Source organism: Ascoidea rubescens, assembly GCF_001661345.1.
Source record: "Ascoidea rubescens DSM 1968 unplaced genomic scaffold ASCRUscaffold_21, whole genome shotgun sequence".
Classification (NCBI taxonomy): domain Eukaryota; kingdom Fungi; phylum Ascomycota; class Saccharomycetes; order Ascoideales; family Ascoideaceae; genus Ascoidea; species Ascoidea rubescens.
Genome location: NW_017962933.1, coordinates 117,437 through 134,745, shown reverse-complemented (window position 1 = coordinate 134,745; position 17,309 = coordinate 117,437). Strand labels below are relative to the sequence as shown.

The 17,309-nt window shown below is 34.2% G+C and overlaps 5 protein-coding genes across 5 annotated transcripts; 2 read left to right on the top strand and 3 right to left on the bottom strand.

Annotated features, from left to right (window-relative positions):
* Positions 1-3,223: 3,223 nt before the first annotated feature.
* ASCRUDRAFT_62946 (uncharacterized protein) lies at positions 3,224-5,596 on the bottom strand (the record flags this gene model as incomplete). Its single annotated transcript, XM_020191316.1, has 3 exons — positions 4,794-5,596; positions 4,568-4,587; positions 3,224-4,269 (listed from the first exon to the last, which is right to left on the bottom strand). The coding sequence occupies exons 1-3, from the start codon at positions 5,549-5,551 to the stop codon at positions 3,224-3,226; spliced, it is 1,824 nt and encodes a 607-aa protein (XP_020044376.1). The 5' UTR covers positions 5,552-5,596.
* A 79-nt stretch (positions 5,597-5,675) lies between these two features.
* ASCRUDRAFT_78186 (uncharacterized protein) lies at positions 5,676-10,603 on the top strand. Its single transcript, XM_020194160.1, has one exon. It carries the CDS (start codon positions 5,693-5,695, stop codon positions 10,499-10,501), a length of 4,809 nt encoding a protein of 1,602 aa, XP_020044375.1. The 5' UTR covers positions 5,676-5,692; the 3' UTR covers positions 10,502-10,603.
* Positions 10,604-11,479: 876 nt separating this feature from the next.
* On the bottom strand, positions 11,480-12,535 carry ASCRUDRAFT_83051 (uncharacterized protein; the record flags this gene model as incomplete). The annotated part of the gene is made up of 1 exon (XM_020194815.1): positions 11,480-12,535. The coding sequence occupies one exon, from the start codon at positions 12,533-12,535 to the stop codon at positions 11,480-11,482; it is 1,056 nt and encodes a 351-aa protein (XP_020044374.1).
* A 1,291-nt stretch (positions 12,536-13,826) lies between these two features.
* ISC1 (inositol phosphosphingolipid phospholipase) lies at positions 13,827-15,684 on the bottom strand. Its single transcript, XM_020194159.1, has one exon. The coding sequence runs from the start codon at positions 15,439-15,441 to the stop codon at positions 13,936-13,938; it is 1,506 nt and encodes a 501-aa protein (XP_020044373.1). The 5' UTR covers positions 15,442-15,684; the 3' UTR covers positions 13,827-13,935.
* A 319-nt stretch (positions 15,685-16,003) lies between these two features.
* ASCRUDRAFT_26610 (uncharacterized protein) lies at positions 16,004-16,588 on the top strand (the record flags this gene model as incomplete). The annotated part of the gene is made up of 1 exon (XM_020189962.1): positions 16,004-16,588. A coding segment is annotated over one exon (585 nt), but the record flags the coding sequence as incomplete, so codon positions are not given.
* Between the last annotated feature and the right edge of the window lie 721 nt (positions 16,589-17,309).

The following is a 17,309-nucleotide window of genomic DNA, read 5'->3' as shown; positions in this document are numbered from 1 at the left end:
TAGAAGCAGCAGCAGCAGCTGAACAGTGCCAGCAGAAACACCCACAGAACCACGCCCCATCTCCACCTCTTTGCCATGAACGAAGACGCCTCCAGCTTGATTGTGGACTTGAACAACTTCGACACCACCTTCCAGGCTGACGATATCAGGCCCAGAAAAATCAACAAGCCCAATCCCCCTGCTAAAAGATACAAAGACACCATCCACGACTGGTATGAAAGACACGAAGACAATCCCAACAACAGAACCTGCATTATTTGCAGTGAAACTGTCACCATCCCTGAGAGTGCAAAGGGGAACACATACTTCTTGAAGGCCCATCTCAAGCGCAACCACGACATCAACTACAGAGAAACTGGCGTTCCTCACTATTTAAAGCCTACACTTCACCACCAGCCTCACCAACAGCAACAACAACCACAATCCCAGGCCCAGCAAACTCAATTGCAAAAGTTCAATCCTGCTCCCTCTGCAAAGAAGAGAATCAACAAGGGAAAGATCCACGAGTGGTTTGAGCGAGACAAAAATGATCGAAACACCAAACAATGCCTCCTATGCAACTATATCATCCAAATACCTGAATCCGCAAAGGGAAACACTTATCTCTTGAAATCCCATCTCAAAAAAGAGCATGATATCGATTTCCAATCTTCTCAACCTCCCTCTGTCTCAACCACTTCCACACCTACAAGAAATCTTATAACCACTCTTAAGACAACCACCCCTAATACTACTAATTCGGCTTCCAGTAACCCAAATTCTATCCCCAACACAAACCCTGTTCTAAATTCATCCACTCTTTCACCCACTGCCATCAGCCAAAACAATCTCAACAACGCTATCGCTGTTATTTCCAACACCAACTCAAATTCAATCTTGAGCTCTTCAAAACACACTGCTTTGGTCAAATATGCTGGGATAACTAAAAAAATCGAACCTTCTTTAAAGGAAAACCTACAAAAGAAGATTTCTTTATTTTTGGTTCAAAATCATATCCCCTTTAATGTTGTTAACTCTCCTTCCTTCAAATCCCTATTGCTAGAAATTAAAGGTGTTAGATCTATCTCAAACACCCCCCAAGCTAAAGAAATTTACAATGTCACCACAAGTCTCTACAAAAAAATTATTGATTATTTGCCTACTTTTTTCAACAAATATGACCGGAAATTATCCTTGACTTTAGATCGTTGGTCAACGAATAACAATGATGTTAATCTATCTATAACTGCTCATTTCATCCTATCAAACCAAATCATCGATCTTATTCTTGATATCTCAGATATCAAAAACGAAGACGACAATTATTTAGCAAATTACATCTTTTCAGTTGCAACCCGTTTTAATATCACTGATAAAATCTCATACATCACGACTGATAACTTGGTTGAAAACACTTCAATGATTGATTCTTTAAACCAATTAATCAAAGATCTTCATGGCGGTTTTCCAACTTCAACAATCGAAATTATCCCCTCTATTGCCCATATCATCCATATCATAATTAACAGCTTTCTAAATGAAAGAGTAGAGAATGAATCTCAACAGATTACGCAGCCTCTAAATCTCTTCAATGTCTTGAATTTATCTTTGGATCAAAACATCAACCAATTGATCGAAAAATCAAGAGCCTTAACTTCTTTTATTCAAAATTTAAAATTAGAAGAGTCCACTTTAGTTAAATTTGCAGTCAAAAATGGTATTACTTCACCTCAACTAAAAGATGTAAAGACTCATTGGAATTCAAATGTCTTGGTCTTGAGATCAATTTTAAACATAAAACAATCAATCAACCAATTCTTAAATCAGTCAAACCACGATTTAAGTTTATCGACAGATGAGTTTAACATCATTCAAGTTTTAGTTAAGTTTTTAAGTAACTTTGAAAAACTTGTTTTCAGGTTTTCAAAATCAAAGACCCCTACTTTATCTGCCGTCATTCCATTTTTCAATTCAATTGATACTTTGATTGAAATGCTAAAAACAGATCAAAACATTCCCTTGGGAATACCTAATATTAATACAAAAATCGAGTCTATGAGATACAACTATTTAAAATATAAAAGTACAATAAATAACTCCGTCGCTCATATCATCGCCACTTATTTAGATCCTAGATATAAACAATTTTTGTCTGAAACACAAACAGTTGACGCTGAAAAATATCTTAATGAAAAAATTGCAAAATATTATCAAAATAAAAAACCCGATGAAAATAGTTCAACAAATAGCAACTTGGGAGCAGGTGATTATGATATTGAGGAAATCTTAAACCAAAGACTTAATAATACAAATGAATCTGGAAATAATGTTAATGAGTTATTAATATACCGTCAATTACAACTTCAAAAACAAAATGAATCTATAAAAGTCCCCAAACCAAATTTAAATAATTCAAACACAGTTAATGGAGATTTGAATGATCTTGGTGAAAAATATGGTAAAGAGCACAATGACTGTGAAATCGAATCTTTGGGATTCGAAGATGAGGTATTTTATAATGCTCAGGATGCGTCCTCTGAAGTCGACTTGGCTGGATTTTGGCAAAATCAAGAAAAATTCCTTCCTTGTTTATACTTAGAAGCCATGAATATCTTTTCGGCTCAAGCATCAAGCTGTTCATCTCAGAGATCCTTCTCAGCTTCTTCTTTGATACCGAATAATTCAATTTCAAAAATTAATCGATCAACTTTTACTACTTATCTTATAGTTGATGTATTCAATAAATCTTTTGATTTAAAAACCATAGATTTTGATTCTGACGTTCATCTTGAATCACATCTATTGGTATAAATGGTATATTCTTAAAATTAAGAAAACGGTCTTTTTTTTATTCTTGACTGATTCTTTTTTTCTATATATACATTTGATTTATTGAATTTTTTTACTTTATTTTATACTACTCTAATTTTATTTTATTTTATTTTATTTTATTTTATATTAACTTATTTTACCTTATCTTATCTTACCTTATCTTATCTTACCTTATCTTATCTTATCTTATTATCCTTTTTGACTTTTTTTTTTGACTTTTTTTTAACTATTTGAAGTAATTAATCTCTTTAATATTATATTTCTTTAGTTATATTTCTTAAATGTTACGTATTGTTTTTGATTACATTTGATATCTTCTTGTATAGTCATGTATTGTTTTTTTAGGAAAACAGTAATGGTGAAAACTAGGTTGAAGGATTTTAGTTTTTTATGGAAATGATAAAATTTCTGGTTAAGCTTTAGTTTTAGTTTTTGTATTTGATGAATCACCTGAAGGTGTATTGATATCTTTGAAAGATAAAAAGTTTGTTTTTAAACCATCTTGAACGACTTCGATTAATTTCTTTTGACGATCAGATACAAAACGGGTGTTTTCGATAAAGTTTGATTTTCGTTTTAAAATTTGTTTATACTCTTTAATTTCAAATAGCTTGCTCAAGTCTTCAATTGAGTTCATGAAAACGGATTGATTTTGTTCGTAAATTAAAAAGCCATTTGATTCTGGGGTTAGGTAATAAGATAAACAATAGGACCATTTTAGGACATTTCTTGCTTGAATTAAAATTTGGATTGAATCCTTTAGAAAGTCGAAATCGATGTAGGAATTGCCAGTTTTAATTTGCAAGTTGTTTATAGTTTTTTCCATTGTTTTAAAGATTTTGAAATCTTGTTTTATGGAAATTTCATGAGTTTGAAAACGGTCAAAAAAGTGGATATATTTTTTCAATAATTTTTTTGAAATTTCTTTCTTGTCTCTTGCACCTTTCGAATCATCTTCATTGTAACGGTTGCATTGGTAGTAGGAGCTTCCATGGGAAGCCCAGGGGCCTAGACATATCCAACAGAATTGGTGGAAGCATTTGTAGCAAGTCATGTGATTACAGCCGCCATTTTTTTCTATGGAGGAGATACATTTGGGGCACTCTTTTGTGTTGACATTGATCCAGTTTGCAGTTTCAGAGTCGTCTTTGCATTTGTTTACCCATAGTTTTGATATGTAGCAAGGGCAAGGAAAGTGAGATTCTAGACGGCAATTGAAACAGTAGTTGTGGTTGTTGTAGCAGGTGAAGATGGGAAGGTCTATGTTTAAGTTTTGGATAGTTTTTGAGTCAATTGAGCTGAGTAAAGCAGAAGAGAAGGAGAATAGGGAGTGATCGTGAGTGAGATTTGGGTTTATGTTTTGGATGACAGAATTGCAGTCTGGGGCTGGACAGTAGGAGTAGTCCTTTTTAAGTTGGATGTAAGATTTAGCTATTTTTTGTAGATATAGTAGGGTGACTAGATTCAAATGATCAGTGGAGTTTGACGAAGTAAAGTAGGAGTTGAATTTTTGGATATATTTGAAGTCGTCATTAGGGTCTTTAATTTTTGAAGGGTTGTGTAGACAGTAGTTTATTGATTCTATTGGGAATTTTTTGTGTTTTATTTTTTTTTTTCTTTTATTGTTAATATCGTTGTCGTCATCGTCGTCATTTTTGTGATCATCATTGCCATCGTCGTCATCGTCGTCGTCGTCGTCATCGTCATCTTCGTCTTCGTCTTCGTCTTCGTCGTCAGATATGAAAACTCTGCCAACTTGGTTTCTTTGCTTTTGAGCTTTGTTTCTTTGTTTTTTGAGTAGTTTGAAGTAGTATTTGTATTCGAGTTTATCATCGAGAGGGTCATACTTTGTGGACAAAAGTTTTCTGTTGTTGTCGTCGTTATCGATATCGGAATCTGTGTTGTTGTGCAATTTTTTGAATGAGTTTTTGTTGATAAAGTCGTTATCATCGGTATGTAGGTTGATGTCAGTGAGATTGTACATGAGAAATAGGTTATTAAGATCAGATAGTTTAAATAAGTAGGGGCAGTTTAGTTCAGGGCAGTTTATTATGAATAGGTTGTCTAGGATTTTATTTTTGATGTATTTTCTGAGACAATTTATGCAAAAGTAGTTGTGGTTACATGGTAAAAAGTAGAATTTCGATTGATAATTGCAGCAAATGGAGCAGAATTTTGAATCTTTTAGGAGTGATATTTTGTTGTTGTGAAGTGAAGTAAAGTTTAGCCTGAGATTTAAGATGAAGGATCTGTTTTTGATGATGTCAAGATTGTAGTAATTATCTAGGAGAGAGTCTGTGTTCCAATTGAAATAGACTAGCAAGAGTAGGGCCTGGTTGAAGGGGATGTTGAGTATGCTTTTGATGTCGTCGATTGCGTTGAAGAGAACAGTGTAGATGAAGGAGTTTAGAGTGAAGGATTTGTAGCCAGTATGGTCGATGTAGTTGAGAGAGGAGTCTGTGTCCTGGTTGGCCTTGATCAAGATGTCGACCTGGAAGTCGATTGGATCAATTGGATTGTTGGCAGGATAGGCGCTTAGACTCTTTGAAGGACCAGTGGCAGCTGGAGATGGGGTGGGATTGGCAGCAGAACCAGGATCACAGTCGCCAACAGAGTCGTGCCTGAGGAACTCGCTCTCACCAGCGTCATCGTCGTCGTCGTCGTCGTCGTACTCAAAGGGCTCCTCGTCAGATTCCTGGAGGTAAATGCTGTCGTCGTCGTCGTTGTAAGAAGCAGCCATGGAGGCATAAGCAGCAGCGCCAGCAGCGCCGCCGACACAGGATTATATAGCGGACGAAGGGCTACCCGGCACGCCCACCGCCGTGGTCCCGCGCTGCTCTTCTTCTGCTGCCTCTGCCGCCTCTGCCTCCTTGCCAGCACCATGGACTCCTCCGCCGACACCGAGAACGACGCCAGCGCCCAAGCTGCTTCTTCTCCCTCCCATCCAACTGCTTCTTCCCCGGTCCTCCATGGCGCTACCGACGCGATGACCACTATTTCCTCTGGCCACAGCAGCGACATTTTAGCTGGTTCCTTGCCTCCACACAACACTACCTCCACTGCCGACAACACCACCACCCCTACAGCTGCTCCTGCTCCTGCTGCTTCTACTCCCACTCCCACTCCCACTCCCACTCCCACTCCCACTCCCACTCCTACTCCCACTCCCACTCCTACGCCAGCTGCCGCCGACAAAAATAGCAACAATAACGGTAGCAATAAAAACACCAGCGATAACAACAGCAATGCCAACAAAAAGAACATAAAAAGACATGTATCCAAATACGCCTGTATTCCTTGTCGAAATAAAAAAATCAAATGCGACAGCTACGACATTTTAATCCAATCTCTCTCTCCTGACATCAAGAAAATTGACGACTCCATTAAGCGCCCAACTTGTTCAAATTGCAAATTCAATCCTAAAAATTGCACCTTTGAAAAAGGCAAGAGAGGTGGCAAGAGAAAGAAAAAAAACTCCTTAAATTTGGCTATCATCAACAACCTATCCAAAATTTCTTCAAACAACAAAAATCTACAGATTTCATCCAATTCCAACAATGATAACACAAAAATCACCAACAACACTTCCTCGCAGCCTCCTCCGCCGCCTAACAACTCGAATGTTATACTAAACAATGGCCTTGATCTCTACTCCCAGCAATCCTCCTCCATCTTGTCCAGCTCAATCGACAACTCAAACACAAACGCCCACAGCGCTACCGCCAACCTGAACAAAAACATCTTTTCGGCTTCTTTAAACAACCTCAACAATACCTCCTCTGTCCAATCCTCCTCACTATACAATATCCCTTTGTCAAATAAAACTTCTCCTTACATGCGTTCAACAACTTTACTATCCCCAATTAATATCCCAGTCTCCGACAATGCTCTGCTTCCTCCAAGTATATCCAACATCTCAAGCTCGGGTTATAATTTCATAAAACCCCAATTCAAACAGCTGCTGCAACAAGATCAAGACCAGCAGCACCAATTCCAACAACTCCAGCAACAGCAACAGCAACACTTCCAACAACATTACAACTCAAGACCTCCTCCCTATCCTCATCCCCATCCACATCACCCTCATCCACACCACCCTTACCATCATCGCTCCAGATCAAGATCAAGGCCAAGATCAAGATCAAGTTCAAGATCTCATTCTTCCCATTCTTATTACAACAGCATGCCTCCTTTCGGTCCTGGCTCTTTTGGTCCTCCTTTTGGTCATAACTTTGGCCCTCCTCCACCTCCACCTCCACCACCTCAACTTGGTGGCCCAAGAGGTCATCAGCATCCTTTTTTTCACCACCACGGTCCTCCTCTTCCTCACCTTCATCACCCTCCTCCTCCTTCTTCTTTATCCTCCCATCCCAATTTTTACTACGAAAATTCTCCTGTTCAATTACCCCCAATTAATTATCCTCCTTCAAAATCATTTCGCTCTCATTCAAATTCCACTTCTACTTTGAATTTAAATCAAAACCAAATTCAAATTCAAAATCAAATTCAAGATCAAAACCAAAACCAAATTCAAAATCAAAGAATTGCTGAAATTGAAAATAATAACAACACTGTTAGCAACTCAATTCCTAATACCGGCGCTAATACCAACATTACCACCACTGACCACAGCAACAATAGCACTTTGTCTGACATTTATAACAACAACAATAATCACAATCCTAACAAAAATCACAATATTGACTCTCCCACATCTCATCCTCATCCTCATCCTCCTCCTCTCTCTTCGGCTTTTGCTCAAAATTTAGATACCGATAACCCGTCTTGCTCATCCCGCTTACAAAACCAACAAATCCCTCTTCCTTCTCAAAATCCTTACCAATACAACTCTTTGGAAAATCTTTCCTACCAAAACGCTTACTACTATGATAACTATAAAAACAATCAAAGATCTGATTCCTCCTCTTTAGACAAAACATACCCAACTTTAAATAACAACAGCATCAGTAATATCATAAACACAAACTCAGACAAAATCCCTTTTTCAAAGAATAATCAAAGAATTTCTAAAATTGAAAATAAATCTTCCAGAAATGATCTGTCTCTTTCTTACTCAAATCAATACAAAAACCTAAATCCCTACGACGACAACTCTCAATACATTGAAGAGATTAGTGATGCTGATACCAACATTGATCTCAGTCTTGATAATAACAATAATGACTCAACTAGCAATATTAATGATACTGATAACAATGAAAACACCATTGATCAAAAACCTGATGACGATAACGATGAAGGTAACGATGACAATAACGATGACGATAATGACATTGATATGAACTCGGATATTTCTATTCTCAACCAAAACCAATCCAACAATAAAATCTTAGAGCTGAAACCATCAAAGAGATCTTCTTCAATCACTCCAAATTCACCCCCTGATAATTTAAATGGTAAAAAATTAAAACCAAACTATCCTTTAACTTCAACTGACCCTGACCCCAAAAAAAATAACATTGAACAAATAATGAACAGCTCAAATGATAATGCAATCTATAAACATGTGAGTCCCTCAACTTCTAAATTGATTGCCATGGCTACTAAAAATCCAGAGCTAATACAGAAAACAAAAAAGAAAAAATACTCAAACAAAAATCAGAAAAAAATTAGAAATATCAATACCAACAACATTAATAACACTAATATCACTAATGATATTAATAATATTAAATTACCAAGCGAAAAATATTCAAAACCATTAGAGTTGAAATCTATTTATGAAATGAATGCTATATCAGAACAGGAACTACAAATATTTGACTTGCCAGATTGGAAAACTGTTTGTGTATTAATAGACCTTTACTATAGATATTTACATCCTGCTAGACCAATTTTGCCTCCCAAAGCAAGGTTTATTTCTCAATTATCTATCAAGGAAATGGCTTCTCTATTGCACTCAATGTTTGCCTCAAGTTGTAGATATAGCAGTCCATTAAATGTAATAAAAGATGATTTGAGATCTCCCAAACATTGGTATAGACTAGCCGAAAAATATTGGAGTTTATTACCAATAGAATGCTCCATAAAGGCATTGGCCATTTTATCAGGCTCTTTAGTCCCTGAAAGTTATGTTACTTCCAGTATGGATGGTTCTGAACGTGCTGCCTCAATCATTAACAACACCTGTATTTTGAAATATTACTCTTTACTTACTTCTAATGATTTTAATAAGATTTTATCTATTACTTCTTCAAGAGATATCTGTGATAGAGAGGATATGATTAGAACCTTTTGGGGTGTTTGGAAATTAAATGTATTTTTAAGAGCCAATAGCGGTTATCCTTATAGTCTTGATCATCGAAATGTTTTGGATTTTCCCAATGAATTACCATTTCCTTTGAGTGATGACTTGCATCAAACAAACCTAATGGCTTTGACTGATAGCATCGGCAGTTTAATTATTGATTCAGGAAGCCTTCCTTCTTTTTTACGCTATAAAGATGTTGAAAATAGATTAAACTATGTATTAACTGATGACGATGTCGATATTGATAAATTGGGTATAGTAGATTCCCATTTAGTTATAATTGCAGTTAAAAATTTATCAGATACTTTGGATCAACTTTCTCAGGATAATTTAACTGCATCAAATTTAATGCTAATTGATTCAAGAATTCAATTAATTAAAAAAGTTTGCCCAAATTTATATTTTATTTCTTTAGAGAAAAAAAAATTGTTAGTAATAAGAGCAACAATTATATTAATAATGTCAAGTATTTGGACTACAATAATTCTTGCCCACTCAATGATTTGTCATAAATTATTAATAATGAGACCGCCTCAAAACTCTAGCAGAGATGGAATCAAAAGATTAAATTTTGTGGATAGATTAAAAAGTTTTGATATTCTTAAGGTTTCACATAAAGCAGCGAGAGAATTGACAAAAAAGGAACTCAGTTCATATATAAAATGTATCGAAGCTGCATTTGAAGTGACTGAGCTAATTGAATTAGGTCAAGGGATTTATGATGATGACCAAACATCGGAAGATATATTGCCAGCAATTGTTGGACCAACTAGTTTAGAACCTGCGATTGAATTATCACCAAAATTAAATACCAATAATAGAAAAAGACCATGGTATTTGAATGCATTTCCTAAATTGAATACTTTATCATCCGCATGTGCTCCATCTCTTCCACCAAATCCAGATGCTTGGTTGCAATATCCAATATTTTTTGGAGTACCTGTTTGCAATTCATTTGATATTCATATTTCAATTTATGTTTTATCAAAATTTATTAAATTTGAGAAGAGCAAAGATCAAAGTAATTTAAGCGAAGATAGAGTAAAATTAGATTTTTTTGTTAAAAAGAACTGTTTGGATAATAAAGATGGTAAAGATGATAAAAATAACAAAGACAATAAAGATGACGAAGATGACGAAAATGGTAAAGATAATAAAGATGACAATGATAATAAAGATGATAAAGATGAGAATACGGAAAATGAGAATGAAAATAAATATGAAAAAATTCACACTATAGTTGTGAAAACTAAAGTTTGTGAAATTTTACAAAAATATTCGATTACTTCAAATGTTTCAAATAGGTTAAGACTTTTATCTAGTTTTTTCAGGTTTTATGGTAATTTTTGGACATTGGTATCAGAGACGGAAAAAGCATATAATGAGGCAGTAGAATATTTAAGAAATGAGCTCAATTAAAGAGGTATTTAAATAAAATATTTCATGTAAATTAGATGAATTTTCAATGTTAATTTTTTTTTCTTTAAGACAAAAACATTTTTTTTTTCTTTTTTTTTCTCATTTACGAGTAATAGTTTTATTTTGTTTTAATTTTTTTGTTAAATTTTTGAATTATCAATGATAAATTTTTAGTATGTAATGTTTAGGTTTTGAATTTGAGTTTTTGTGTATATTTTATTGGACTTGTATTGTTATTGCTAATTAAGTTAGTTTTTACAAATTAATGGGAAAGAAGATTAAGTTTATGAAAATCTGGAGTTATCGTTAATATTAACGTTGAAGTGAATGCAAACACTAGTTTTAATAAGAAAGTTAAAAAAGACTACAAAACTAGAAAAATACAATACAAGAATACAATAAAGTGTAGAAAAAAAGATGAGGTGAATTTATAATTTATTAAGATTGAAGACTGAAGTATATTTGTTGAGAAAATAACCAAGGCCAATAAGAAGAAGGAAAAAGATAAAAACAAAAAAAAAAAAGGGTGGTGATAAAAATTTATATTTATATTATTTGTAATCATGTTGTTTTTAATTATAGTATTTTTAATTGAAATTGCCAACCAAATACTCTCTTACCGATATTTGAAAAATAATGATGGAAAATGAATAATGGATAGTGATAATAAAAACCTTTTAATAAAAATGGGGAAATAAACCAAAAAAAGGTATTTAAAAAAGAAGGATATAAGTTTGAAGGTGAAAATGAGAATGAAAATGAAAATGTGAACGAGAATGAGAATGATAAAAATGACTATTACAAGAAAGAAAAAAAAATAATCAATATAAAATAAACTATATAAAAAGAGGATTTCGTATATGATAGCACTATATGGATATGTATATATCCATGATTAGGATTAAAATTTTTTTATCAAAAAAAAAAGGAAAAAAAAAATGGTTTAATAAAGATTGTAATTAAGAAAAACAAAAAAGATTAATAATCTCTAATTAAATTTGAAATATCATCGTTGTTAGAAATGTTAGAAATGTTTGAAATATTGGAAATGTTTGAAATGTTTGATAAGTTGAAATTTTTAGGATCAGATGAAGGAAGAAAATTTTGAATATTGTTTAAGAATAAGACAGAGTTTCTTGGTGTGATTAAGTCATTTGAAATGAAATCCGAGGAAATACTTGATGAAGGGTTGTGGTTTGATTTAAAAGAGTATTTGATGGGAGTGTTAGTTAAAGAAGGTAAGTCATGTAGGTCATTAATAGAATTGGTATCATTTTGGAATTGGTTTTCGATATCGACATCGACATCAACATCGACATCGACATCGATATTAGTTTTTGATTGAGATAAGGAAGGGATTCTTGAAGAGGTTGAGATTGGATGAGAAGAGATATAAGGGGGGTAGTCTAGAGATATATCTTTTTCTAGATCTAAATTTGAAGAGATATTAGAAGGTGAATTGAGAGATAAGATGTTGTTGAGACGAAATTTGTTTTGGTTATAGTTCTCAGTGAAATTTTCCGAGTAATTTATGTTATCGTTATCGTTATCACTATTATTATCGAATTCATTAAAGGATTCATAAAATCTTGATTGAAAGGGAGTCTTTAAGATTGATTTGTTGTTGACAGTATTGGTGGTGCTTTTATTATAATAATTCTTTTTGGCGTTTTTATTTAATAAAAAAAGATTTGAAGGTTTTTTAGATTTAAAGGAGGATTTTAATTTTAAAAATGAGATTGATCTGTTATTAATTAACTTATAAATAGTAAAAGAGATAAAGATTAAGAAGATAGATGAAAAGAATAGGATTTTTAAAATAGGGAGTAAATGGTGTGAGTTACTTGAAGGGTTTAATACATCAGGACCATTATTATTACTATAATAAAATAAATAATTGAAATGGCCTAAGCCGTTTTTTGAGATTGGCTCGAATTCAGGAGTGAAAGCCTTTGGTAATACGTTGAGTAAATTTTTAGAATCATAATAAGCATGTTCTTTAATTAAAACTGGGTCTTCTGGAAGAGGAATCATTTTGATTTTGGATTGATTGAATTGATTGGATTGGTTTTATGGTTTTGAATTCGGATTTACTGTTTTATCAACTAATGGGCCTGTAATTGAGGTTTTTAATAATTAGATTGAAAGGAGTTGATTATTGAGGATTCAGATCGATAAATACGCAGAATAAGTGATTTTGTCAGTGACTCAGAAATCAGTTTTGGAGAGTTTTGGAGAGTTTTTCCTTGGGCAAAAAAAAAGGATAGAACAAGAGGAAAAAAAAGGGAAAAGTGCGAAATATAAGAGCCAGACTAAGCCAGCAGAATGAACAAGGTAAGATACAACAGATAAAAAAGGCAGGAAAGCGAGCGAGAGATAGAGCTAGTAAAGCGAGAGAGGAACTAGCAACGCTGTAGGAGAGTGTTTTGATGAGACTGGATTAGGAATGCTGCAAAAAGGCTTGTTGAGAATAGCTTAATGTGAGACCGATTGGGACCGGAGACTTGCGAGAGAAGAGAGAAACAATAGAAGCAGAAGCAGCAAAAGAAGAGCGAACAATGGAAGCAGAAACAGCAAGAAAAGAAAGAACAAAGCGAGTGAAGATAAGTGCTCGATTATAAATAAAGCACTACAGGGTACAAAAGATTACGAAGCGTTGTGATCAAAAAAACTACAGAGAAAACAAAATCTTTTCTGAAGAGACAAAACGCAAAGTTTTTCATTTCAAGCTGTCGTATTAATAGATAGGGCTCCTGCAGCACAGACCGCCGCTGATTGGCTGGCCAAGACAAAATGACGACACACACGCAAACAGACACAGATACATACGTACAAGCGCGTGTTCAGTGCGTGTACACACGTGGTGATGCACACTCTCGTATTCTTTAATTAGAAGCCCGCAGCACGCGTTAACGGTCTGCATACTGCGTTGCTCCGCGCGGCACTTACCAATTGGTGAACACCGATTGGCTGTCAGCGGTGTGGGTGTATGCATGTGCACATAAAAGTAATGCGATCGCATTCTATCCACTACGCTGGGTCCCAGCGCCCAATTGCCAGATATATTTAGTAGAAAAATCTATTATTAAGTATTAATGCTCGCACAACAACCACCATCAGCAGTTCCATCCAGCAGGAAAAAGAACAGAAATGAAAAAAAATAGTGATTAAATAGTGATTAGTTATTGATAATTAGTTATTAGTGATTAGCGATTATGCTGGCTGCTGTGGTCCGGTAATGTGCTTGAGCCAAATTTAGAAACAAAACAAACAGACAAAAAAAACAAAAAAAAACAAAAAAAAACAAGAAAAACAAAAAAAAAACAAAGAAAAACAAAAATGAGAATGAAAAACATAAAAGAGACTCAAATTATCAAGAAATAGGATCAGCAAATAGATAAATTTGGTAATAATTCACAGTTTTTTTTTCGTCATCAATGATAATCCGTAGTTAATAATTCTTTAATATGTTCACTTAAACTTCTCTCCTGATCAATCACCTCTTGCTTAACTTCTTCCAACGCTCTGTATTCGCTTGGTAAGAAGAAAAATAGTATCATTGCATTCGCCATAATTGACACAGTTAACCCCGTGCTTACGAACAATATCAAAAAGGACAAAAAACTAGACATTTCGCTAGCAGCAGGTATAATGAAATGAAAGAAAATAATTGCGATGCTGGATGCAATAACATGACAAATTCTCCAATAAAACTGTTTCGTTTTATTAGTTTTTTCTTGATAATCTTTAATCAATAATTTAAACTCTTTATAGTTTTGAACTCGGTCATAAACGTTATTCTTCTCTTTGGATATAGAAATTTGAGATTCATTTGAATTTTCAAATTGAAAATTATTATTATTATTATTATTATTGGCAACATTTTTGACATTAAATTCAACATAATATGCGAAATGATCAGAATAACTTCCAATATTTGGAATCTCTTCAGTGAATTGGACTTCAGCATTAATTGGCTCAATTCGATTATTAACCAATGCATAATCTAATCTACATGCTCTATCTGGTGGTAAATAACTTCTATAAGTATTTAATACTGAATCACATGTTGTTCCTCCAACTGTTATCTGCAAATTGGGTGATAGATTTTTAATCTCTTCCAACGAAATTGGCAAATTTTTCTTTTTCATATTTAATATCTCCCAGCTATCTTGTAGTTTACCTTCTTCTGTCAAGAACTTGTGTGGTAAGGAGCCCGGCCTTGAATTCAAATCCCCAACTACAATCACTGCGTATCCAATTTTACTTAATGATCTCGCAAATTTAGAAAAATCCCAAGCCTGGCATGCTCGATGACAATCATAGGCTGCATCTCCAGTTAATGAATATGGTGCATGCATGTGGGAATTCAATATGGCTATAGGATACGAATTCTGTGAATGGCTTTTCAATAATGTAATTGAGATACTTTTACCAACATACCAGTCACCCCTAAAAAATGCTGATGGTCTTCCATTTATGGGAAACCTATAAAGAAACGTTGAATCAATTGGTATTCTAGATAATATAGCCAATCCAGGACCGGATACGATTCCCGAATAAAAAAATCTTGAATAAGGGAAAATGGTCTCAAGTTTATATTTAATATATTTCCAGTCGTTTTCAACCCATATTTCTTGCAATGCTATTATATCATATTTATCCTTATCGTTATTATAAATTCGGTCTGCAAATGCTTTAATCCTTTCTTCTCGGTGTTTGGATATATATTTCAACCCCCATAAATTAAACGTTAACAATCGAACTGAAGGTGATTTCTTATTATTAAGGTGATTATTAGTAGTGGCAGCAGTAGCATTGTATGTATAGATATTGGATAGTATAGATGAAGACTCATCGCTGGAGTGAACCTCTACATCATTTGCATTGCTATTCCCGTTGAATTCATTGACATTGAAATATTTCTGATCAGTTAACATTGGAGACACCTGGATACGTTGTTATTAACACACAAAAAAAGAACGAACAAAAATAAATTGGCAAATAACAGAAAGTAGAATAAAAAAGAGGAAAGAAGAATAAAGAAATATAGTATAAACATGAGAATTAGCCCTCTATTTGAGTAAATGTCTCTATTTAAATGGAATTTCTGATTAATAATGTGCCCATCATCCACTTCCATGAACATAGCAATGATCCTTTGCTGAAAAAGGAAAAACTCAAAAAAAGAAAAATGCAAAAATGATCACAAAGAAAAAAGCCTCATCTCCCGCTTCTGGAGGTAACACGCACGTGCACATCCGCGGGCTTGTTTACTTTTTTTTTGGTCAGCAGAAGCAGCAGAAACAGCACTGGAAGCAGCACAGGAGCAGAAAAACAATGGAAAATGGAAACAGCAGCATAGCCTTTGGCGCTTCGAATTTGAATGGGCCTAGCAGCCTCGTCGACTCAGGAATCTTATCCACCAAGTCCCTCGAGGAGAAATGCATTCAATTTCAAAACGACTTTAAACTAAAGATACAGCAATACAAGAACAGACCCTTGCAAATAAAAGACAGCTATTTGGTCAAGTTCAACCAGCTCAATAGCTTGAATTCAACGTTGTTAGCCAGGTCAAACGAATTGAAGAGAAAACAACTAGACTTGCTCAAATCAAACGAATCTGATCGACAAACTTATAACAACTTGAACAATAAAGTCAGTGAGTTGAAAGAAAAAGAAAGCTATTTAAACTCCCAAAAACAACAACAGTTGAATGAAATCAACAAACTAAATAAGGAAATCGACTCAATTAAATCAAAACTAAACGATTTGAACCAAAATCATAAAAAAAATAGCTCCCTTGATCTAACTTTGTTGAATTACTACCAATCCTTTTTAGGTTTGAAAATCAATAGCACTGACAATGACATAATAAGCTTCATCTTCTTTAACCTAATTGAAAATGATTTGGACCAAAACTTTGCTGTTGTATTAGATCTATCCAACGACATCAACAATTCCTATAAGATTGTGCAGACCTCCCCAGCATTGCCTGAGAACGAGCTAGCCGATATCCTCTTGGTGCTTAACAAATCAAGAAACATTGTGTTGTTTCTCAAGAACATCAGAAACTTGTTTATCGACCACTACAACAGCACACACCACTACGACAGCCAATAGATCTTTTGTCCAGCATCTTTTCCTCGCACCAATAGCTCTTTCTTTCGTGTTGCCTCTCTCTCGTTTTTTCTTTCTCTTTATAACACCCATCCCTTTTTGTCTTTGTATAATCCCCGTCGAATCAGGACACTGCCCACTCCGATCACACAACTCGGTTGTTTTTCTCTCCCGTTCCCCGTGGTATTCGAACTGTTGAAGAGGCAAGATAACAAGATAAAAGGAAAGACGATTAAACCGCTTTTTGAGTATCCGATGTTCCTCTCCAGATTATATTCTACCACTTCAACTTCATAGAAATATCCACAAAAGAGCCAACATAGTTCATTATATACTCTACTAGATACGATTTACTGAATAATAGACTCTATTCAATAGCTTCTATATAGTAGACTCCATATAGCATCTGCCCTGGACCAAAACATTGTCCAACATTAGATGATCCAAAATTAAGCAAAATAAGCTCTTTTCTTTTACTTATTTGATCAACACCAGCAACCAGAATATAGAAACAAACCAAATATTGAAAACTACAGATTAAGCATTAAATATTGGAATTTGGAATTTAAAACTGAATATAATCTAAAAAAAAATAAAACAATCAACTAGTATAGAATAATAGAAATTAATAGATTTGAAGCTACCGAAATATCCTTATTTCTAATCCATATATATACTCCCCAAACAA